The following is an 18,209-nucleotide window of genomic DNA, read 5'->3' as shown; positions in this document are numbered from 1 at the left end:
GACGTTGAGTTACAATTTTGCAGATGGAGGCTTTGTTGATTACCATAGAATGCAGCATCAATCAGTATTGTCCTTAGCCATATCGGTGGGCTCTTGTTCACCCTGACACTGCACCCTCTCACATGTCATATCATCTTATGCATATATATGTATATGTATATATATATAAAATATATATAATATATATATATATATATATATATATATTTATATACATATATATATATATATATACATATATATATATATATATATATATATATATATATATATAAATATATATATATATATATACATATATATATATATATATATATATATATATATATATATATATATATATATATATATATATATATATATATATATATATATATATATATCATGGTTCTTGGAAGTATTACAAAGGCAATTTGTGTTCTACAGTCTTCAAGTTTATAATTCAATATAAATAAAGGTTTGAAGACGTTTAAAGACATATAAATAAATAAATTCTAGGTTTTACCCCGTGTCAATTTAAACATCACCCTATCTAACACGTTGCATTAGTTCTTCGTTCCTGTTATTTGTCCTTTATAATGTCCTTAAAAACAGAAAGTTTCTTGTTTGTAATGATTTTCAACTTTGTTGGAATACCAGGCAGGCAGAAAGAGCAGGAATATTATCTCACTCCTCTGCGCATGTGCGGTCGTGACAAATTCAGAGCCAATGTTCTGTTAAACGGCAAACTTGATTTCCTATTCAAATTCCGATTCGTGTTAAAAATATAACATTCAATTCAAGAGAGTTTCTCCTCGATCATAAACTGACGATTATAATATGATAAGATGGACAGACAGGAACCAATTGCTTAACTCCGCTTTTCGTTTCACATGCACGGGGTAATGAGCATCAAGGAAAGCTATGGGAATATTTTTGCTGCAAGCAGCAAGTTAGTTCGTGGACATGATTTAAAAGTTATACCATGGCAAGAGAGAACTTACTTATTGATGACACAGAAGTGGTGTATTACCACCCTGGTTGTCTTTTGTTGGAGGTCTGTCTTCCACTGTAATCATATGAGAAGAGGGATGTAAAGAAAAACTTGCACCTCTATTGAAGTTACATTTTCAATTGGTAACTGCTTATCTTTCTCTTACGGACAAGCAAACACACAAGTTCACTTTACATGCATGTAGACAAGAACTTACAGAATCATTTCATGTCGTTTGGACCAACAGTTCCACATCTAAATGTTAATATGTGACATCTGTTAATGAATGATATAATTCATTGTTTTACATACTCATTTACACATTCAATCAAAAAACACAATGTAGATGCAAGGGTAAATATTGTTCCATGTGCAGCCATGTCAACCGCTTTAACAGCAACCACAACCGCAGCTGGAACAGAGACTGAACATGGCAGAAATCCCTTGGGGGATGGCTGCACTTAAAAGAAAGAAAATGTTAATTTCAAAACTCATTCAGTGGAGAATGAGCTTTGTACTTCAACCAGTGTCGAAACCCTGCCAGTGATCAATCAGGGTAATTAACCCAATTTAATTCCCCCAGAAGTTCTCAATCATCCCAGTCGTGTTGACACGGGAAAGTGGGCAGGATGAACTGACACGCATGCAGGTTCAATCAACACTAAAACAATGATTAAATAATACTTTATATAATTAAAGAAGTTTGGGAGAACAAAATTTGAAAATAGCAGAAAAACAGAACTGACATTGTCAAAGTTTTTCGTCTTGCAACTCGTCAGGACACAAGCAAGAATACCGGATGTGCAGACGCAAAATGAAACAATTTATTTGTTCTGTTCAGGCAGTTGAGGATTGGCTCTTTGGACTGTTACTGCCACGAACATACACATCATGGCCTTGAGGCACCGAGGGAACCCGTGACCTCCCATCTTTCTATGGATCCAGGTCAGAACAGACACATCGTTTGCACATACTCTTTTTGTTCGCAAAAAACAGGAATGTGTTCAATGACAACGTAGGAGTTTTCAGAGTCCCAGATCCTCATATTGAGCTGGTTGACCTTCCACGATACATGAAAGCAAGCTTCGTCTGTGAACATGACCTTTTTCAGGTCATCTTTATCATCCTCTATTCGACTGAACATTTACAAGGCAAACGTTTTGTGTTTGGGTCCATCATTTGGCTTGAGTTCCTGCAGAACCTGCAACGTATTGGCATAAAGCGTTAGTCTTTTGTAGAAAATCCTATGTCGAGTGGTAGTTGGTAGTCCCAGTTATCTGGAAGCATGTCGGATCGATTTTCTGGGATTTTATTGAAATGATTCACGCACTCGTTTAACGTCAGCTGCACTTGTGCTTCATCGACCAGTACTTTTCTGTTTCTGACAACTTCCAGTTTCCTTCAACCTGTTGTACCACTCTCTGATTCTCGTCCACAATGGCGGATTCCTTCCATACCTTGTACGGATATTACGCAGAACTTGCATGTTGGATCTCGTCTCGATGAACCATTCGACACACTGAGCTTTCTCCTGGGGAGTCGCCATTTTCTTTAACATGAAACCATCAGGCCTGATAATAAAGAAAACTTTATGAGTTTCTGTATCACATAAAACAAAGGGTACCTTCCTATCATTTGTGGTACTACATATGTTAACAACCAAAGTTGTCCGGGTATTTTTGGAACACACTGTACACTCTCTTTATCTCAACTGATATCTTCCCTTCTCTTCATTTTTTTCAATCTTAATTATCAACAGGATATTTCAGACTCACTCATATCCTTTCTTGGTTATTCTTTATGCCACATTGGTAGATTCAGTGCAACTACTGGTGGCGGTGATGCGGTCTATATCGAGAGCTCTCTCCTCTTTAACCTCTGCTATTCTGTCTCCCTAAATCCCCATGGAATATCACTCACTCTCTGAGCAATGCCTGGTGAAAGGTCTTTCACCTTCGCAACTGCGAATTGTGCATGGGACCCTCTCAGCCAACTTTAACTCCCGACTAACCAATCTGTGGTGACTTCAACTGCCATCGTTCTAGTTGGCTTGGTGTCAGTCCTCATACAGCCAACAATAGTATAGCAGCCAAGTACATTTCTGATACCAGGTCTTACCCAATCTCATGGCATCACAACACATTCTTATTCTTACTTATCCTGGTGATCTTTCAGGCTATAGTATATACCTAAGACATGCAATTGCACTACCTTTGCACACCACTCACTGCAAGAAATGATCATACCCAAATTCCATTCCAACCTGTCATGCTCTAGCATCCTCAGCCACTCCTGGCTCCTCAGTTTACGTCCTCTTACGGACGGGATAATTCCCCCAGGGTTGTCATATTAAAGTAGGACTTGTGATACACCCTCACACCTGGAGCAGGACTATGCCACATACATTTACATAGACATCGAGAGTTGGGATCTTCACACCGACCCTGTCTGAACCCCCGGGACTGTGGATTTATTGTAGAGACTAAAACCTTCCTGTGCACAGCAGGAGTCCAAACACCACTTTTAAACTCATTCCGTCCAGTGGTTCAGGAGTGCAAAGAAGTCAAATAAACTCAAAATAGAAAACACACTTCTTAAATTACAGTATGATAATGGCAATTGCCAAAACTAACCTGCTCTTTACTCCAGGAAAGCAAACCCCACTGATAAAAGACTTGCTCATATTCACCCCCCAGGCAGATGCCTGGCCCATCCCCATCAACCTGAGATGCCGAACAACCTGCTGCAAACACGAGGCATGTGGTCAGCCCGTTGGCCTCCTCCACTCTAGAGGCTCCCTTGCTGAGATAATGTGGTAAGCAGGATCAGCATCAGGAAAACGAGCCACATGACCAAGCATCCGCAGCTAATGTTCACGGACTATGCAGGAAACAAATCTCATTTGATTCTCTCTCAGCAACTGCTCACTGGACACAAAGTCTGACCAGCGATAGCCAATGATTCTCTGAAGAGACCTGGTATCGAATGAGTTAAGTCAGATCACATGTCAGATCCAGAGTCCAAGTCTCACATCCATAAAGCAAGACTGGAAGCACTAAGGACTTAAAGACTTGGACTTTCGTCCTCCTACATAGGTACCGACAGTGCCACACCCCATAATCCAGTGAATCCATGACTCACCAGGCCCAACTCAGATGTCTATTGACCTCTGGCTCACAACATGGAGAGACATGAATATCACAGCCAGGGTAAGTGAATCTCTCCATGACCTCAACATCTTCACCACAAACAGATACAGACAAGATAGCAGCATCCATGGTGTTACCTCAATTATTATTGGAGTCAGCTTATTGGACACAGCTACAGTAACCACAGAGTGACCAGACCAGTTGTAGGTGTAACAATTCACCATGATCTCACCACTATCAGGTCTCCGAACCTCAGAGAGTCTTAAGGCGTTTCCTGGGTAACCTCGCTGGGGTCTGAAGCCGCCATGTTTTTTGGCCTGCTCAACCATGCCTTGACTTGGAACAGGTCGCAACGATTTCTTTACGATAAAGTACTCAAAATGTTTTTCTTCACTTTCCTTACTGATATCATCGGATGCCTGATCTTCATACCTACATATAGCTGTATATATAATGGTTGAGTTGCTGATGTTTAAGTTCGGGTGTAGCTGAAGGCGTCGTGGGTCGGGCCTAGATGGATAGATTCAAGGCTGCACCGCTTTTCTTCTCGTAAAGATGTCGAAATGAATTTTCATTCAATTTCTGTTTTCACTTTTCACAGTCGCTAAGGTAGCTTAACACTCGACTGCAGCAAGGTTTGTGAAAATCAGGTGTTTTCTTACCATTTTTATGTCATATTGTGGATTTAGATAAGCTTTGTGTTGGCGTAGTGGTTAGGGTAGCGGCTTGGGATCCAAAAGGTCCTGAGTTCAAGCCCCGTTGGCCGCTTGAATTAATACACACCAGGAGGATGACTCAGCCTGTCATCCTTCCGAGGTCGGCAAAGTGAGTACCAGTGTACTGGGCCCGGTGTATGCCCCGGTTTGAATAGGTGTACCATATCCCTGTGTCGTAAGAGGCGACCAGGGTTGCGTCAGGAAGGGCATCCGGCATAAAACCTGTGCCAGATCATTATGCGGATCATAACGGATGATCCGCTGTGGCGACCTCTAACGGGAGCAGCCGAAAAAAGAAGAAGATTGTGGATTTAGATACAAAGCAATGTGAGCTTCGGAGCTTCCATCTGCTTCCAAGGGGCTTCATAACTTTGTCTTAAGTTTTATTCGATTTCTGTTTTTACTTTTGGTATATGCTAATGTCAGATCCGACTCAACTAAAACCACTTCCATGAAAATGTGTTGAAATTTGATAAATTTTGGTCATTTAAAGATTTTGTATGTGGAATGTGAGGCTTCTCGAATGTTCGAGGCGGCCTCATAGCCTTGCTTAAATTAACACCAATTTGATTTCTAATTCTGCTTTTTTATAGTCACTAACACAGATTCAGACTCGACTGCAATAAATTGTGTAAAAGTCTGATGAAAACGCCTTTTTCATCAGGTAAATGCATACAATTTCAAATAGATGAGATAGACCTTAAAGGAACACTATATGATTTAATGGATCCACTGCTTGACCTCACCACCTATCCCCCAGAGGGACTGCTTTTCCATAGCATCTGCCAGATCTGTGTCTATATTTTTGGATGTTTCACGAGGTGCTCTACAGGGAATCAAAGCAAATCTGGTGAAAAACAGACGTTTTAAAATTAAGTCAAAACGTTAGCACGGACTGCGAATTGATGCACCACATGACGCATGCACAGACGAGCAGGCAACATGGCAGATTATCTGAAATGTTTATTTCATGGGCGATTAAACTTTGCGATGTCTCCAGGGTTGTTCTACGTTAAACAGCAACTCTTTTGTTGATAAAGTCATTACTTGTACGAATTAATTTTATTTATTTAACTGCTGGGGACATGGTGAAGACCGGCTTTAAAGTTAAAGGGATCCTTTATGGTGTGCAGCCACAGCCTGGCCAGCCATTCCTTATCAACCATTTAATTGGAGTGCTTGCTTGAGCACTTAAGCCACTTGCCAAGCGCCCTGCAGTCGATAGCGGTGGAGTTCGTGTCCGGATCAGGATGTAATGTTCAGGCGGCAGTTGCTACAAGGTAGAGGTACATGACTTACACAGGTTATATTGTTTCTCTTTGGGAGTTTCAAAGTAAAATATATTTGATAACACCTGATTTCCGAGCCGTTTGCCGTATCAACGTCTTTTCGAAATTACAGAGCCAATTATTTTTTCCATCCATCACATGATGATTGCCAGCTGTTCATAAGGTTTTATGTTCATGTACATCTCCCTGAAACATCAATCATGCAACATTGTTTTGATAATTTGTTTATTGAAATTCCCCCAAAACAAGAGTGAAAGGTTTTTGGGTTGTCTACAGTACATGCCTGGTGTTGGCTTAATGGTTAGGGTGGTAGGCTTTGGATCCTAGGATCCTGAGTTCAAATCCCCCTCAGCTGTTGAATTCATACCAGGTGGGGTTTGACTCTGCCTGTCATCCTTCCGAGGTCAGCAAAATGAGTACCAGCTTGCTGGTATCTTGTGTCGGAGTGGTGACCCATCCAGGATTGTGCCGAGCCAAGGAGACTGCTTAGGCAGCACCAACGCTCTGCACAGAGTATGGTCCCATTGGATGGATGGATACAGGACGCACTGTAGTCGGTAATCACAATGCCTCCAATTGGCTGATTCCTGAAGAATTGCCGATATCAGCCAAGCACTAATACTGTGTGTGTGTGTGTGTGTGTGTGTGTGTGTGCGTGTGTGTGTGTGTGTGTGTGCGTGTGTGTGTGTGTGTGTGCGTGTGTGTGTGTGTGTTGTTGTTGTTCATAAAGCATAACATTTTCTCTCTGCAAACTCCCTTCCCCTCATCCGACTGTCTCTGTCCCTGTCTGTCTGTCTCTGTCTGTCTTCTTCTTCCTCTCTCTCTCTCTCTCTCTCTCTCTCTCTCTCTCTCTCTCTCTCTCTCTCTCTCTCTCTCTCTCTCTCTCTCTCTCTCTCTCTCTCTGTCTCTGTCTCTAGACGTGTCTGGGCGATGTTTATCTCTGGGTTGTGTTTGTTTCCAGACGTTTCTGGGGTGTTATTTATCTCGAGACAGTGTTCGTTTGTCTGTGGACAGTGTTTGTCTCCAGACATGTCTGTGTTTGTCTCCGGACATGTCCTAGTGGTGTTTGTCTCCAGACCTGTCCGAGCGATGTTTACATCCGGACAGCAGTTTGTCTCCGGACATGTCTGGGTGGTGTTCGTCTCAGGACGTGTCCAGACGGTCTTTGTCTTCGGACGTGTCCGGGCGATGTTTATGTCCGGAGAGGAACTTGTCTCCAGAAGTGTCTGAGCTGTGTTTGTCTCCGGACGTTTCCGGGTGGTGTTTATGTCCGGACAGGAGTTTTCTTCAGACGTGTCCGGACAGGAGTTTGTCTCCAAACGTGTCCGGGCGGTATTTACAGTATGACCAGTAGAAAATGCATTTCAGGCATGATTTGGTTTCCATGTTCACTGTTATTCCATGCATAATCATTTTGATGAGAGTGTATGAACCGTAATTAACGCTCCACCGCACGTCTGCCTTCCCTTCCTTTCACCTTTCGCTGCCTTCCCTTCCCCCACCCTTCCTCACTTTCCCTCCCTCCTCATTCTCCACCTCTCCCTTCTCTCCGCTCAGCATCTCTCATCTCTCCCCGCTCAGCATTCCCATCAGCGAAGCAACGGGTGGTGTTTACTAGTACTTTTATAGATTGGGTAAAAGATTGGTTGATGTAGTTTAACATAAAGAAATGTAAGGTGCTGGGGATGAGTAGGAATAATAAAAATAGAAATTACATGATGCAAGGGACAGCTTGGTGTATGTCACACAGAAGGATCTGGGAGTGGTAATCCGTACGAGGGAGTAATCAGACCATGGGGTCTAGTAGATACAGGTAAAACTAGAACGGCACTCGGTAGAGCACATACCTCTGCCAGGCTGAACAGTTTATGTTTTGTATCCCACTAATAGGCCGGATCTGCATCCGGACCTGAACCAAAATCCAATCGACTTGTTCTTGTCACCTACCCAACAAAGTCATCCACCAAGTTTCATCCGAATCCATCCACAACTGTTTGAGATATCGTGCTATATATCGTTTTTGGCTCCATATCTCAATGGTGAAGAATCACTTAAAAAAATTCTAGTGTCTGGATCTGGATCTTCACCAAAATCTAATCAGTTCATCCTTGTCACACCCAACCTGTCCACAAAATTTCATCTGAATCCATTCACATCCTTTTGAGATATTCTGCTCACAGGCACACATACAGACAGGTGTGAAAACATAACCTCCGTCCACCTTCGGTGGTGGGGGTAGCTAATGTTTTTTTTAGGTTGTATTCATCTGGGGATAAATTATAGAATCAATGAGGTGGTGGAAAAACACTGTATAGTAATTTAGTAAGGCCTCAACTGGAATACTGTGTCAAGTTTTGGTCAACACATGTGAGGAAGGACAAAGCTACCATAAAGAGGGTACAGCGTAGAGCGACTCGATTGATTCCGGGCCAAGTTAGACTAAGCTATGAGGAGCGGATAAAGGAGACAGGACTTTATACAATAGGAAAGAGGCGAATGATGGGTACAGGCAAAATAAGTGCAGAAGAGTTTTTCAACAGAATGGACAATGACAGGACCAGGTGCTGTAGCTTTCGAGTAAAGCAAAGGAGTGTTAGGACGGTAGTGAGGGTTAGGGTCTTCCACTCAGAGAGTAATTAATGTATGGAATAGTCTTCCTGGAAAGGTAGTGGGCAGCAGAACAGTTGATACGTTTTCACTGTAATAAGATAGTTACTGATAAACATTGGTGAGAAAGGGGTACATGGATATTGGCAGTACTGGAAGGGAGCTTTAGAATGGATGAGTGATTGTGTAGATGTGTAGTTATTGTGATGTCTGTGAGAGGGTCTCGTCAAAAAATGAATCTGCTGTTGGTGTTTGTTCATTGATCACCCTTCAACCATATTCAACATAACACCCCCCTCAATTTTTTTGAATGAAAATAATATTTGTGTGTGTGTATGTATATGTATCACACCTTGGTGATGCCCCTGTTTTTTCCCCCATCATTCTCCTCCCCACTGGTCCGCCATGCCCATCAGTGGGTAAGGTAATAAAATTTGATTAGCATTTTGATGTAGTGCAGGCATGGTGGGCCAAATGACCATCTCCCAAGCTAATGTTTCTTGTAAAAGTGAAGGAGAAATGGAGTGCCCACCTAGTTCTGCAAGTATACGTTGGAAAGCACTCTGCTCTTCTGAACTTGATTCTTCTTTAGCGGTCTGCAATGGCCAGCTAGGGTAAGGGGTTGAAAGGCATAATATTACAAGTCTGAATCAGCTGTTGCATCTACACTTACATCACTTCATAATTTTGTATTGTTACGGTCGTGGAAATTCGCAGAACACCATAAAGGTCCTTAGTTCAGTTATATCGCTAAGTGTGTGTTCAGTTAGATTTCCCCACCGTTGTTTAATGGGTGTTATTCGTGTGGACAGGGCTGTGATCTTTGAGTTAGCCGTTATTCTTTGCTATCGTTATTTTGAACCAACCAAACCACAACCCAACGCCAACCACGCCACCATTACAACAACCACACCACCAATCACCTTCTCCACACCCACGCTACAACCCTCTCCGCATCGAAAACCGTCTCTGCCATGGAGAAAGAAGAAGGCGTTGCGATAACGCACGGATTTTTCCTCTTACTTTCCCGCGCTTTGGGATGGGGGAGAGGTGAGTGGAGTGAGAAGAGAGAAGCGCGAGGATGATGGCTTCGAAAAAAAACCCCGACCCACGAGGGAAACGCCTCCCTTCTGGAAGTTTCCCGCAGGAGCTGGAAGGAGGGCGGGGCGAGAGGGGAGGGGCGGAGCGTGGGGAATAAAAAGGCACGAGGGACGCACTGTAGGGAGTTGCTGTTGTTGTTGCGGTTGTTGCTGTTGTGCTGCTGCTGCTGCTTGTGCTGAGGAGAATCGCGAGGGGGAGCTGCTGCTGCTGCTGGAGCTGTGTGGAGGTCTGGGCTCGTGTCAGAGTCGGGAGCTTGGAGCAGTCAGTCGGTGGAGGTCCGGGCGTCGCGAAGGAGACGCGGGCTGGAGGCGCAGCCCTGCTGTGTTGCGCGAACCTGCGCGTTCGTGTGGGGAGAGCCAGAGAGAGCTCGCCTGCCATGCGGAAGGCCCGAGCTCAACCGCGGCTACGCTAGCTGCCGTGGAGACGGGACGTTGCGACTCGCCCCATCAAGGCACCATGAGGGTGCAGGTAACCTGCAACGGTCTCGTGGGGCCCTTTCGGTCACCAAAGCCCCACGTTATAAAGGCCCACGGACCGTCTGACTCCCTTGTCTGTGAGGGGTCTTTTCCTTGCTTTCTTTGAATGAATGTTGTGGCGCCGTGTCCCGTGAAGTAGAACTGTTGTTAAGTAAATGTACATGGTAAAACAATAGTCGGTTGTAGTGTTTTCGCCTTGCTCGTGTCTTTGTCCCGTCCCGCAGTCTTCGTAAAGCAACTGCATGCGTGTTTTTGAATTCCTTGCCTGTATATACCTGCATCCCTGTATACGTGTGTAGTAAATAAATGTGCTTCTTTGAATGTGAACCTGTTCGTCGTGTCATTCTCCTTATTGAACTGCCATGTGGTTTTTTGGAATATTAGTTGGTTTTTGAATACCGATAATAGAATCGGGTCCGGCGAGGTCTGGCGATAATACCCGCTCGGTTATCCCAGAACGGAACGAACCGCTTAAGCGGTTCGTGTCCAAACAGGCCTTCGCCGAGGTACGGTCCATCGGTATGTTACCCGCGCGAATACTTAGGTATATCGATATTTGGCGATTGACCCTGTCGGCGCGGGTAGAATACGGACTGGGCCGTGGTGTGCGTTTAAGGCACACCCGTGACTGGTTCTCGGCGTTGTTCCGGGAGGTCGTGACTGAATTGCTCGTTCGGTGGGTGAAACGACCGCTATTAGAGAAACGCGGTCGTTCGCATGCCGGGTGGGCGTAGATTCGTAACAGTATTACTGTATACCATTGGCTAATATCTTAGAATAAATGAAAAATTTGTACGTGTGTTTTAAGGAATTGGACATTGGGCATTAGCCAGCCACCAACTGGGCATCATCCATCGTACAAAGTCCTTCTTTGGCACACCTGAATTCCGATCCACCGACAAGGCCTTGATGGATGACTGCTCTCCTCTCTGGGCTGACTCCCCTGCCTCACATCTTGCTCAGCTTGATACCATGGAAATCAAGGCCTTCAAGATCAGTAAAATCTCCTGCACTGAAGCTGAGTCAATGGGCTTATCCTACGCCATCGCAGACAGGTTGGTGGTCTCTCTGTCTTCTACCCCCTCCTTTCTGGTCTTGCACCCTCTGTTATTTCCATGCTTTGTCCCCCACAGTTTTCTGCAGGACTCACACAGTCCACCATCAACCCCTTCTGGTGAAACTACCTAAATCCAGGATCACTGCTCACCTCCACTCTTTTGTTCCTTTTTTTCCCCACTTGTGGAATCAACTTTCACATCCTCTTTAATCTCATTCTTCCCTCCAGGTCTTCAAGACAACTGTTTACCACTATCTCATATCGTTCCCAATCCAAAACCATGATCTTTTCTACCCTCGTTAACCCCACCAAAATCCTTCGTCCTTCCAATTTCCCTGGAGTTTCCACCCGATGCATCCTCTGTGTCCATCTTGTCCACCCCATGCATACGTGTTTTGCGTCCTGCTTTTGTCTGTTACGTCCTGATCCATTCTGTGTATTAGTGCTTCCACGAGCCTCGACAATGTCCAAAAAAAAATCACACAAATCTACGTAGGACATGGGATTCAAACCTGTTTTCATTCCCTCGGGTCAAGCAGGATATTGTCTCATGTACTGGAAAAGAATGCAAGGCATGTGAGACATTGGTCCATGTACCACCGGTACCCACAGGAGTTGCCGAACAGTTGAACGGCTATTGGGGCCGCTGAGCAGGGGTGTCACGTCACCCAATTTTCCCATCTGATCTACAGATCCTCCATACCTCATGGGTAATGACAGACAATATAGTGCTCTAAACGTCATATTAACAATTAACATTTCCCACGTGAAACTAGCCTGCAGACAACTACAGTGCCTCAGGTAGGGTGGTTGCCATCTTGCATTGCACGGTGAAAGTGTGACACGAGTCGAACACACCGCAACGAAGCGCAATCCGGTGCTTGAGCGTGGCATCATGCCGAGAAATGTGCATGAGGGCTTTGGCTGAGCAATCACCAACCGATTCAATTCAATTTAGTGGTTAACGCGTTGGATTGGATGAAAGAGACAGGACATTATGTATTCGAAAGAAGGCGATTTGTGAGTGGATCCGATGGAGATTTTGAGATAATGAAGGGTATAAACAAAATAGATTTGGAAGAATTTTTCAGCAGGAATGGATACACACAGAACAAGGGGCACAGTGGGTGCCTTCATGCTCCCCAAACAGGCCCTCATCGACTCCAGAGATGGGTAAATAAGCTCCCGGGGTAGTGCAGACCCATGGAATAAATCAAGGAGAGTGTTAAACACAAGTAGGACGTGGGGTTAAATATTGTTACGGCTGTGGAAATTCGCAATTCACCATAAAGGTTCCTTAGATCAGTTATGACGCTAAGTTTATGTGCAGATATGTCCCCACCATTGTTTAAAGGGAATTTCTTCGTATTTCACCGGGCTGCGACTCTTTGAGATAGTGTTTTTCTTTATCTATCGTTATTTTGAACCACACAACAACCACCCCCATCTTCACCACTACGTCCGCTTCCGAACGGCAAACAAAGGCGCCAAGGAAGGAACTGCGAGGACGCGTAGGTTTTCCCACCTATTTTCCCCACGCTTGGTGTGAAGGGAAGGGGGCAGGGAAGCTCGCTGCCGATTGGTGGATGCACAGTGTGCGGCGGTCGGAGTTCGGGAACGCCCCTTTTCGGGAGGCTTCTCGAAGGGAGGCGGAGCCGAAAACGGGGTGGGGCGAAGGGTGGAGCCCCGCGCTATAAATGGCAGACCGCACGCGGAGCTTTCTCTTCTTGGTTCATGCTCGCCCCTGTCTCCCGGTGGTCCTGTTGAGCGACCTGTTGGCGAAGACGCGGGCCGGTGGCGAGTCCGGGCAACGCATCGGGGATGCAGACGGGAGGCGCAGCTCTGCCGGCTGTGTAGTGCGAACCTGCGCATCTGGCGAGGAGCGACGGAGAGAGGCTTACCGCCCATCGTCACAAGGCCTGGAGTCAGGCGCGGCCACGCTAGCTGCCGTGGGGAGCAGACGTCGCGACCTGCCCACCGTCGTGCCACGAGGGCGCGGGTAAGACCCTTCGGTCTCGTGGGCCTGGCCGATCACCCGGGTTCCACGCCACGAACTGTCCACGGACCCTGTCTGCCACCCTTGTCTTTGCGGGTGGCCATTTCCTTGCTTTTGTCTGCATGGTGTGGCGCCGTCCGAATAAGTAAAACTGCTCAAGTGACAGTGCATGTAATAAAACATTGCCTTTATTTGGTGGTATTCCTTTTATTGCTTGCTGTGACTGTACATACGTGCATGATTCATTGTGTTGGCTGTAAATACGTGTATACCCGTAACGGGAATAAATGTGCTTGTGTGAACTGCTCCCCGTTCGTTGCGTCCCATTCCCTTTTTGAAAGTGTCATCTTGAATCGCGGAATAAATTAGTAGAGGGTTTCAAACACCCGGTAACGAAGAATCACATCCGGTGAGGTCGGGCGATAATATCTGCTCGGTTATCGCTGCAGCACGGAACGGACCGCTTAAGCGGTTCGTGTCCCGAACCGACCGGCGCCGAGGTACGGTCGCCCGGTCGACTGCCCGCGCAGGTACTTAGGTAGATCGGACCTGGCGAGCAACCCTATCTTGCGCAGGTAGGCAATTCGCATGATCGTGGTGAGGTTAGACCCCCACCCGTGACTGGCTCCTGGCGGTAGTTCCAAGGAGGGTCACGACTGAATTGTCTGACCGGTGGGCGACGCGGCTGCCATTAGAGGTACGCGGCCGCTCGCACGCTGGCGGGCGCGAATTCATAACAATATATACCACATCCATGTGCCAAAAATTGTGGCGTTTCTAACGAATACTTAACCTAATGCATATGTACATAAAGTACATCTGCAAACGTGGCATTTGCCATTGATGTACAAAATATTAATGGTGAGATGGGGGTGGGGGGAGGGTGTCCCCTCATTCCAATTGATATAAAATATTCTGCTGGTATTGGTAACACCAGCAGAGTACCTGCCCGATGGGTGATCTTGTTCCAAGCATGCAACACGTTCTTGTGATGCATACCTTTATTTAGGTGGTGTGTATATAGGCCACTGACAAAACTATGTAGGCAAAAGAAACATGAAGTTATGTGCATGAAGCAAAAACATACCGACTGCTTATAATTCAAAATACCCCACTGCACTGGAAAACGCGGGACAGGAATACTGCACAGTACTGTAAATGGTATAGACTTGTAACATCCTCCCCCACCTGAAGGCGGTGCTACACGATACACATTTACAGAGAGAATTTGCGTCCCTCTCCCTCGCCCCCCCCCCCCAAGACCATCGGCAAAGATTAAAAACACCTCTGTGCACTAAATGGGGTCATGCTGATCCGATGTAGCAAGTCTGGATGGAATCGGCCCACACTGTAGGAGAAGAGAAGTAGCGTGACAAACAAACAAACAAACACTGGTCTGTGAATTATCGGAAGGATAAGGGAAGAAAGGGGGAAGTAATTATGAATTTAGCATTCCATCTTTATTTACTTTTAGCATTGTTCTTAACTTACGGGAACAGGAACAATGCAGGTATGATAGGCTGAATGGCCTTCTTATGTGCCAAAGTTCCTTGTGTATATCTGTGAAACGTTGTTAAGAGCAGGAAGAAATGGGGAGGGAAGGACAGTGAATTGGGGGTGAGGGTGCATGGAATTGGAAGAGGTTGAGACGTTGGGAAGTGGGGGATGGACTTGGGGTTGGAAGGGGGTTTGAGTACTTGGGGTTTGGGGCAGTTGAGGACTTGAAGAAGAAAGGGGGAGAGGATGACAGAGTTGGCTTAGGGGAGGGAGGGCAGAGAGGGGACAGAGTAGGGATCGAGGGGTTTCAGGATTTGAAGAAACTGGGAGGGGAGCACAGAGTTTGGGTGTGGTGGAAGGGGGGTTAAGGACATGGGATTGTGTGTGGGTGTGTGTGGGGAGGAGCGGGGGGGTGTTAGGGACCTGAAGTCACATTTTACATTATGCAGAATTTCCATGGGTCTGTAATAGTCCCGTTGTGTCTTTTGGGTCCTCTAGGTATTTTGGGGTCCTCATGGTCTTTTATGTCCTCGGGGTCTTTTGTATGCCCTGGTTCTTTTGGGTCCTCTGGGTATTTTGTGTCCTCGGGTCATTTAGATCCCCTGGGTCTTTTGGCTCCTTGAGGTCTTTTGGGTGTTTGGGGTCCCCAAGTCTTTTGCGTCCTCTGGCTCCTTTGAATATTTTAGGTATTCAGGGTCCTCAGGGTCTTTTCGGTACTCGGGGACTTTTGGTTCCTCAGGGTCTTTTGGGTCCTTGGGGTCTTTTGTGTCTTGTTGATCTTTGGTGTCGTTTTGGTCTTTGGCACATTTTTGGGTCTTTTGGGTATTTAAGGGTCTTTCAGGTCTTCAGCATCTTTAGGTCTTCGAGGTGTCCAGGGTCTTTGGGTCCTCGGGGGTGGGGGGTCTTTTGGGTCCTCTGGGCACTTTAGGTTGAGTATTTCAGGTTACAATTGTAGGTGATGTCAGGTCAGCTGTCCAACCAATGGGTGAAGAGCGGATATCCATATATACATACACACATACATACATACAGTACATTTATACATAATTATGTACACTTGCTCCATTATATACATGTTTACTTCAATGCTATGTTCTCTAAGAAACAATTTCATTGGTGAAAGCATTAATTATTGGAAGCAGCAAACATGACATCAAAGTTAATTCACCGGTTTAATCGCATCCCTCACTGTTAGCCTAATAAGAACCCTTTTATCACATCCCAACCCGAACTTGAAGCTGAACCCCAACCCTAAATCTAACCAACCTTAACCTGAATCTGAAATCTGACCCCAAAAGGCATATTTTCCAATTTTTGGCCTGATACCAGTAGTCATAACTTTTGGGATGAGTCAATGAAATAATCTTCCCAGAAAAATTGTGTTAAAGTAAATATTTTCAACATGCAAGTACGACCCGTCACTTCGCTGACGGGAACACTGAGAGGGGGTTAAAAAGAGGGGGGAGGAGAAGAGAGAGAGAGGGGGAAGAGCGAGGAGGGGCGGGGGAGCGAGGTGAGGGTGGTTCGAATGGAAGGCAGACGTGCGGTGGAGCGTTAACTCTGATTCACACTGTCTCATCAAAATGCTTCTGCATAGAAAAACAGTGAAGATGGAAACAAAATAATGCCTGAAATCCATTTTCTACCAGTCATATGATAAATAACACCCAGAGACAAACACTGCCCAGACATGTCCGGAGATAAGCACAGTCTGGAGACAAATACTGCCCAGATGAGTCCAGAGCAAGCTGTCCGGAGACAAACTCCCGCCCGGACATAAACACCATCGGGATGCGTCTGGAGACAAACACCACCCGGAGATAAACAACACCCAGACACGTCTGGAGCCAAACACCATCTGGACATAATCACCGCCCGGACACGTCCGGAGTGAGTGAGAGACAGAGAGACGGAGAGACAGATGGGGGTTAGCAGAGAGAAATGTTATGCTTTATGAACAACACACACACACACACACACACACACACACACACACACGGACATTTATTAGAATAGATGTTGTCAGGTCAGGTCAGGTCAGGTATGGGAGCATGTGCCAGAACAGCACGTCGCTGCGTCCACTTTCCGCCGGTACTCCAGGGGCCTCCGTCTGGCCATCCCCCAGGCAGATGCCAGGCCCATCCCCATCTCCTTGAGATGATGGTCAACCTGTTGCAACCATGAGGAACGTGGTCGACCCACTGGCCTCCTCCACTCATGAGACTCCCTCGCTGAGAGAATCTGGTGAGCAGGATCAGCATCAGGAAAACGAGCCACATGTCCATACAGCCGCAACTGACGCTCACGGACTATGCAGGTAACAAATCTCATCCGAGTCTCTCTCAGCAACCGCTCGTTGGACACAAAATCCGACCAGCGATAGCCAAGGATTCTCCGAAGAGACCTGGTACCAAAGGAATTAAGTCTCCGTCTCAGATCCTTGGTCAGAGTCCAAGTCTCGCACCCATAGAGCAAGACTGGAAGTACCAAGGACCTGAAGACTCGGACTTTCGTCCTCCCGCACAGGTACCGGCAGCGCCACGCCCCAGGATCCAGTGAATCCATGACTCCCCAGGCCCGACCCAGACGTCTATTGACCTCTGACTCGCAGCCAGCGGAGACATGAATATCACTGCCAAGGTAAGTGAATCTCTCTACGACCTCAACATCCTCACCACAAACAGACACAGACAGGACAGCAGCATCCAAGATGTCACCGAAAGCCTGGATCTTAGTTTTGACCCAAGAAACCCGTAATCCTAACGGCTCCGACTCCTCATTCAGCACCTCGAGGGCCCCCAAGAGGATGTCTAAAGTCTCCGCAAAGATGACTGCATCATCTGCAAAGTCAAGGTCCGAGATCTTGACATTCCCAAATGACGCACCGCAACTTGATCTCTCCGACATCCTCCCTAGAATCCAGTCCATACAAGTGCTGAAAAGTGTGGGGGCAAGTACACATCCCTGACGAACTCCAGTAACAACTGGAAATAAGTCAGAGATGGTACCACCACACTTCACAGCACTCTCAGTACCAGAGTAGAGTTCAGACATCAGATCGATCAGTTTTGGTGGCACCCCACGAAGACCAAGAATCCTCCAGAGGACGTCCCGATTCACTGAATCGAACGCTTTACAGAGATCAACATAGGATGCAAGCAGCCCCTGCCGAAACTCTCGTCTGCGTTCGGTGAGGACACGAAGTGCAAGGATACGGTCAATCGTTGACCTCTTTGGTGTAAAGCCTGACTGCTCTGGACGCTGGTGCTCAAGCAGATGGTGGCGAACCCTATCGAGAATTATCCGAGCAAAGACCTTGCCCGGCACTGAGAGCAGCGTCACCCCTCG

The 18,209-nt window shown here is 46.1% G+C and overlaps 1 protein-coding gene across 4 annotated transcripts in view; it reads right to left on the bottom strand.

Annotated features, from left to right (window-relative positions):
* LOC147019327 (retinoblastoma-associated protein-like) overlaps window positions 1-18,209 on the bottom strand; it is a 270,364-nt gene that overhangs the window by 4,611 nt on the left and 247,544 nt on the right. For all 4 annotated transcript variants that reach the window (XM_085899745.1, XM_085899743.1, XM_085899746.1 and 1 more), the window contains exons 17-18: window positions 9,267-9,343; window positions 984-1,048 (exon numbers count right to left, since the gene is read on the bottom strand). In XM_085899745.1, coding sequence (XP_085755871.1) covers window positions 984-1,048; window positions 9,267-9,343 — 142 coding nt within the window. The remainder of the gene's footprint in view (window positions 1-983; window positions 1,049-9,266; window positions 9,344-18,209) is intronic.

This window comes from Eptatretus burgeri, chromosome 10 (genome assembly GCF_056783735.1).
Source record: "Eptatretus burgeri isolate ZD-2024b chromosome 10, Ebu_testis_v1, whole genome shotgun sequence".
NCBI lineage: Eukaryota > Metazoa > Chordata > Myxini > Myxiniformes > Myxinidae > Eptatretus > Eptatretus burgeri.
Note: the sequence above shows the minus strand (reverse complement) of the source record. Positions and strands in the feature narration are given on the sequence as shown.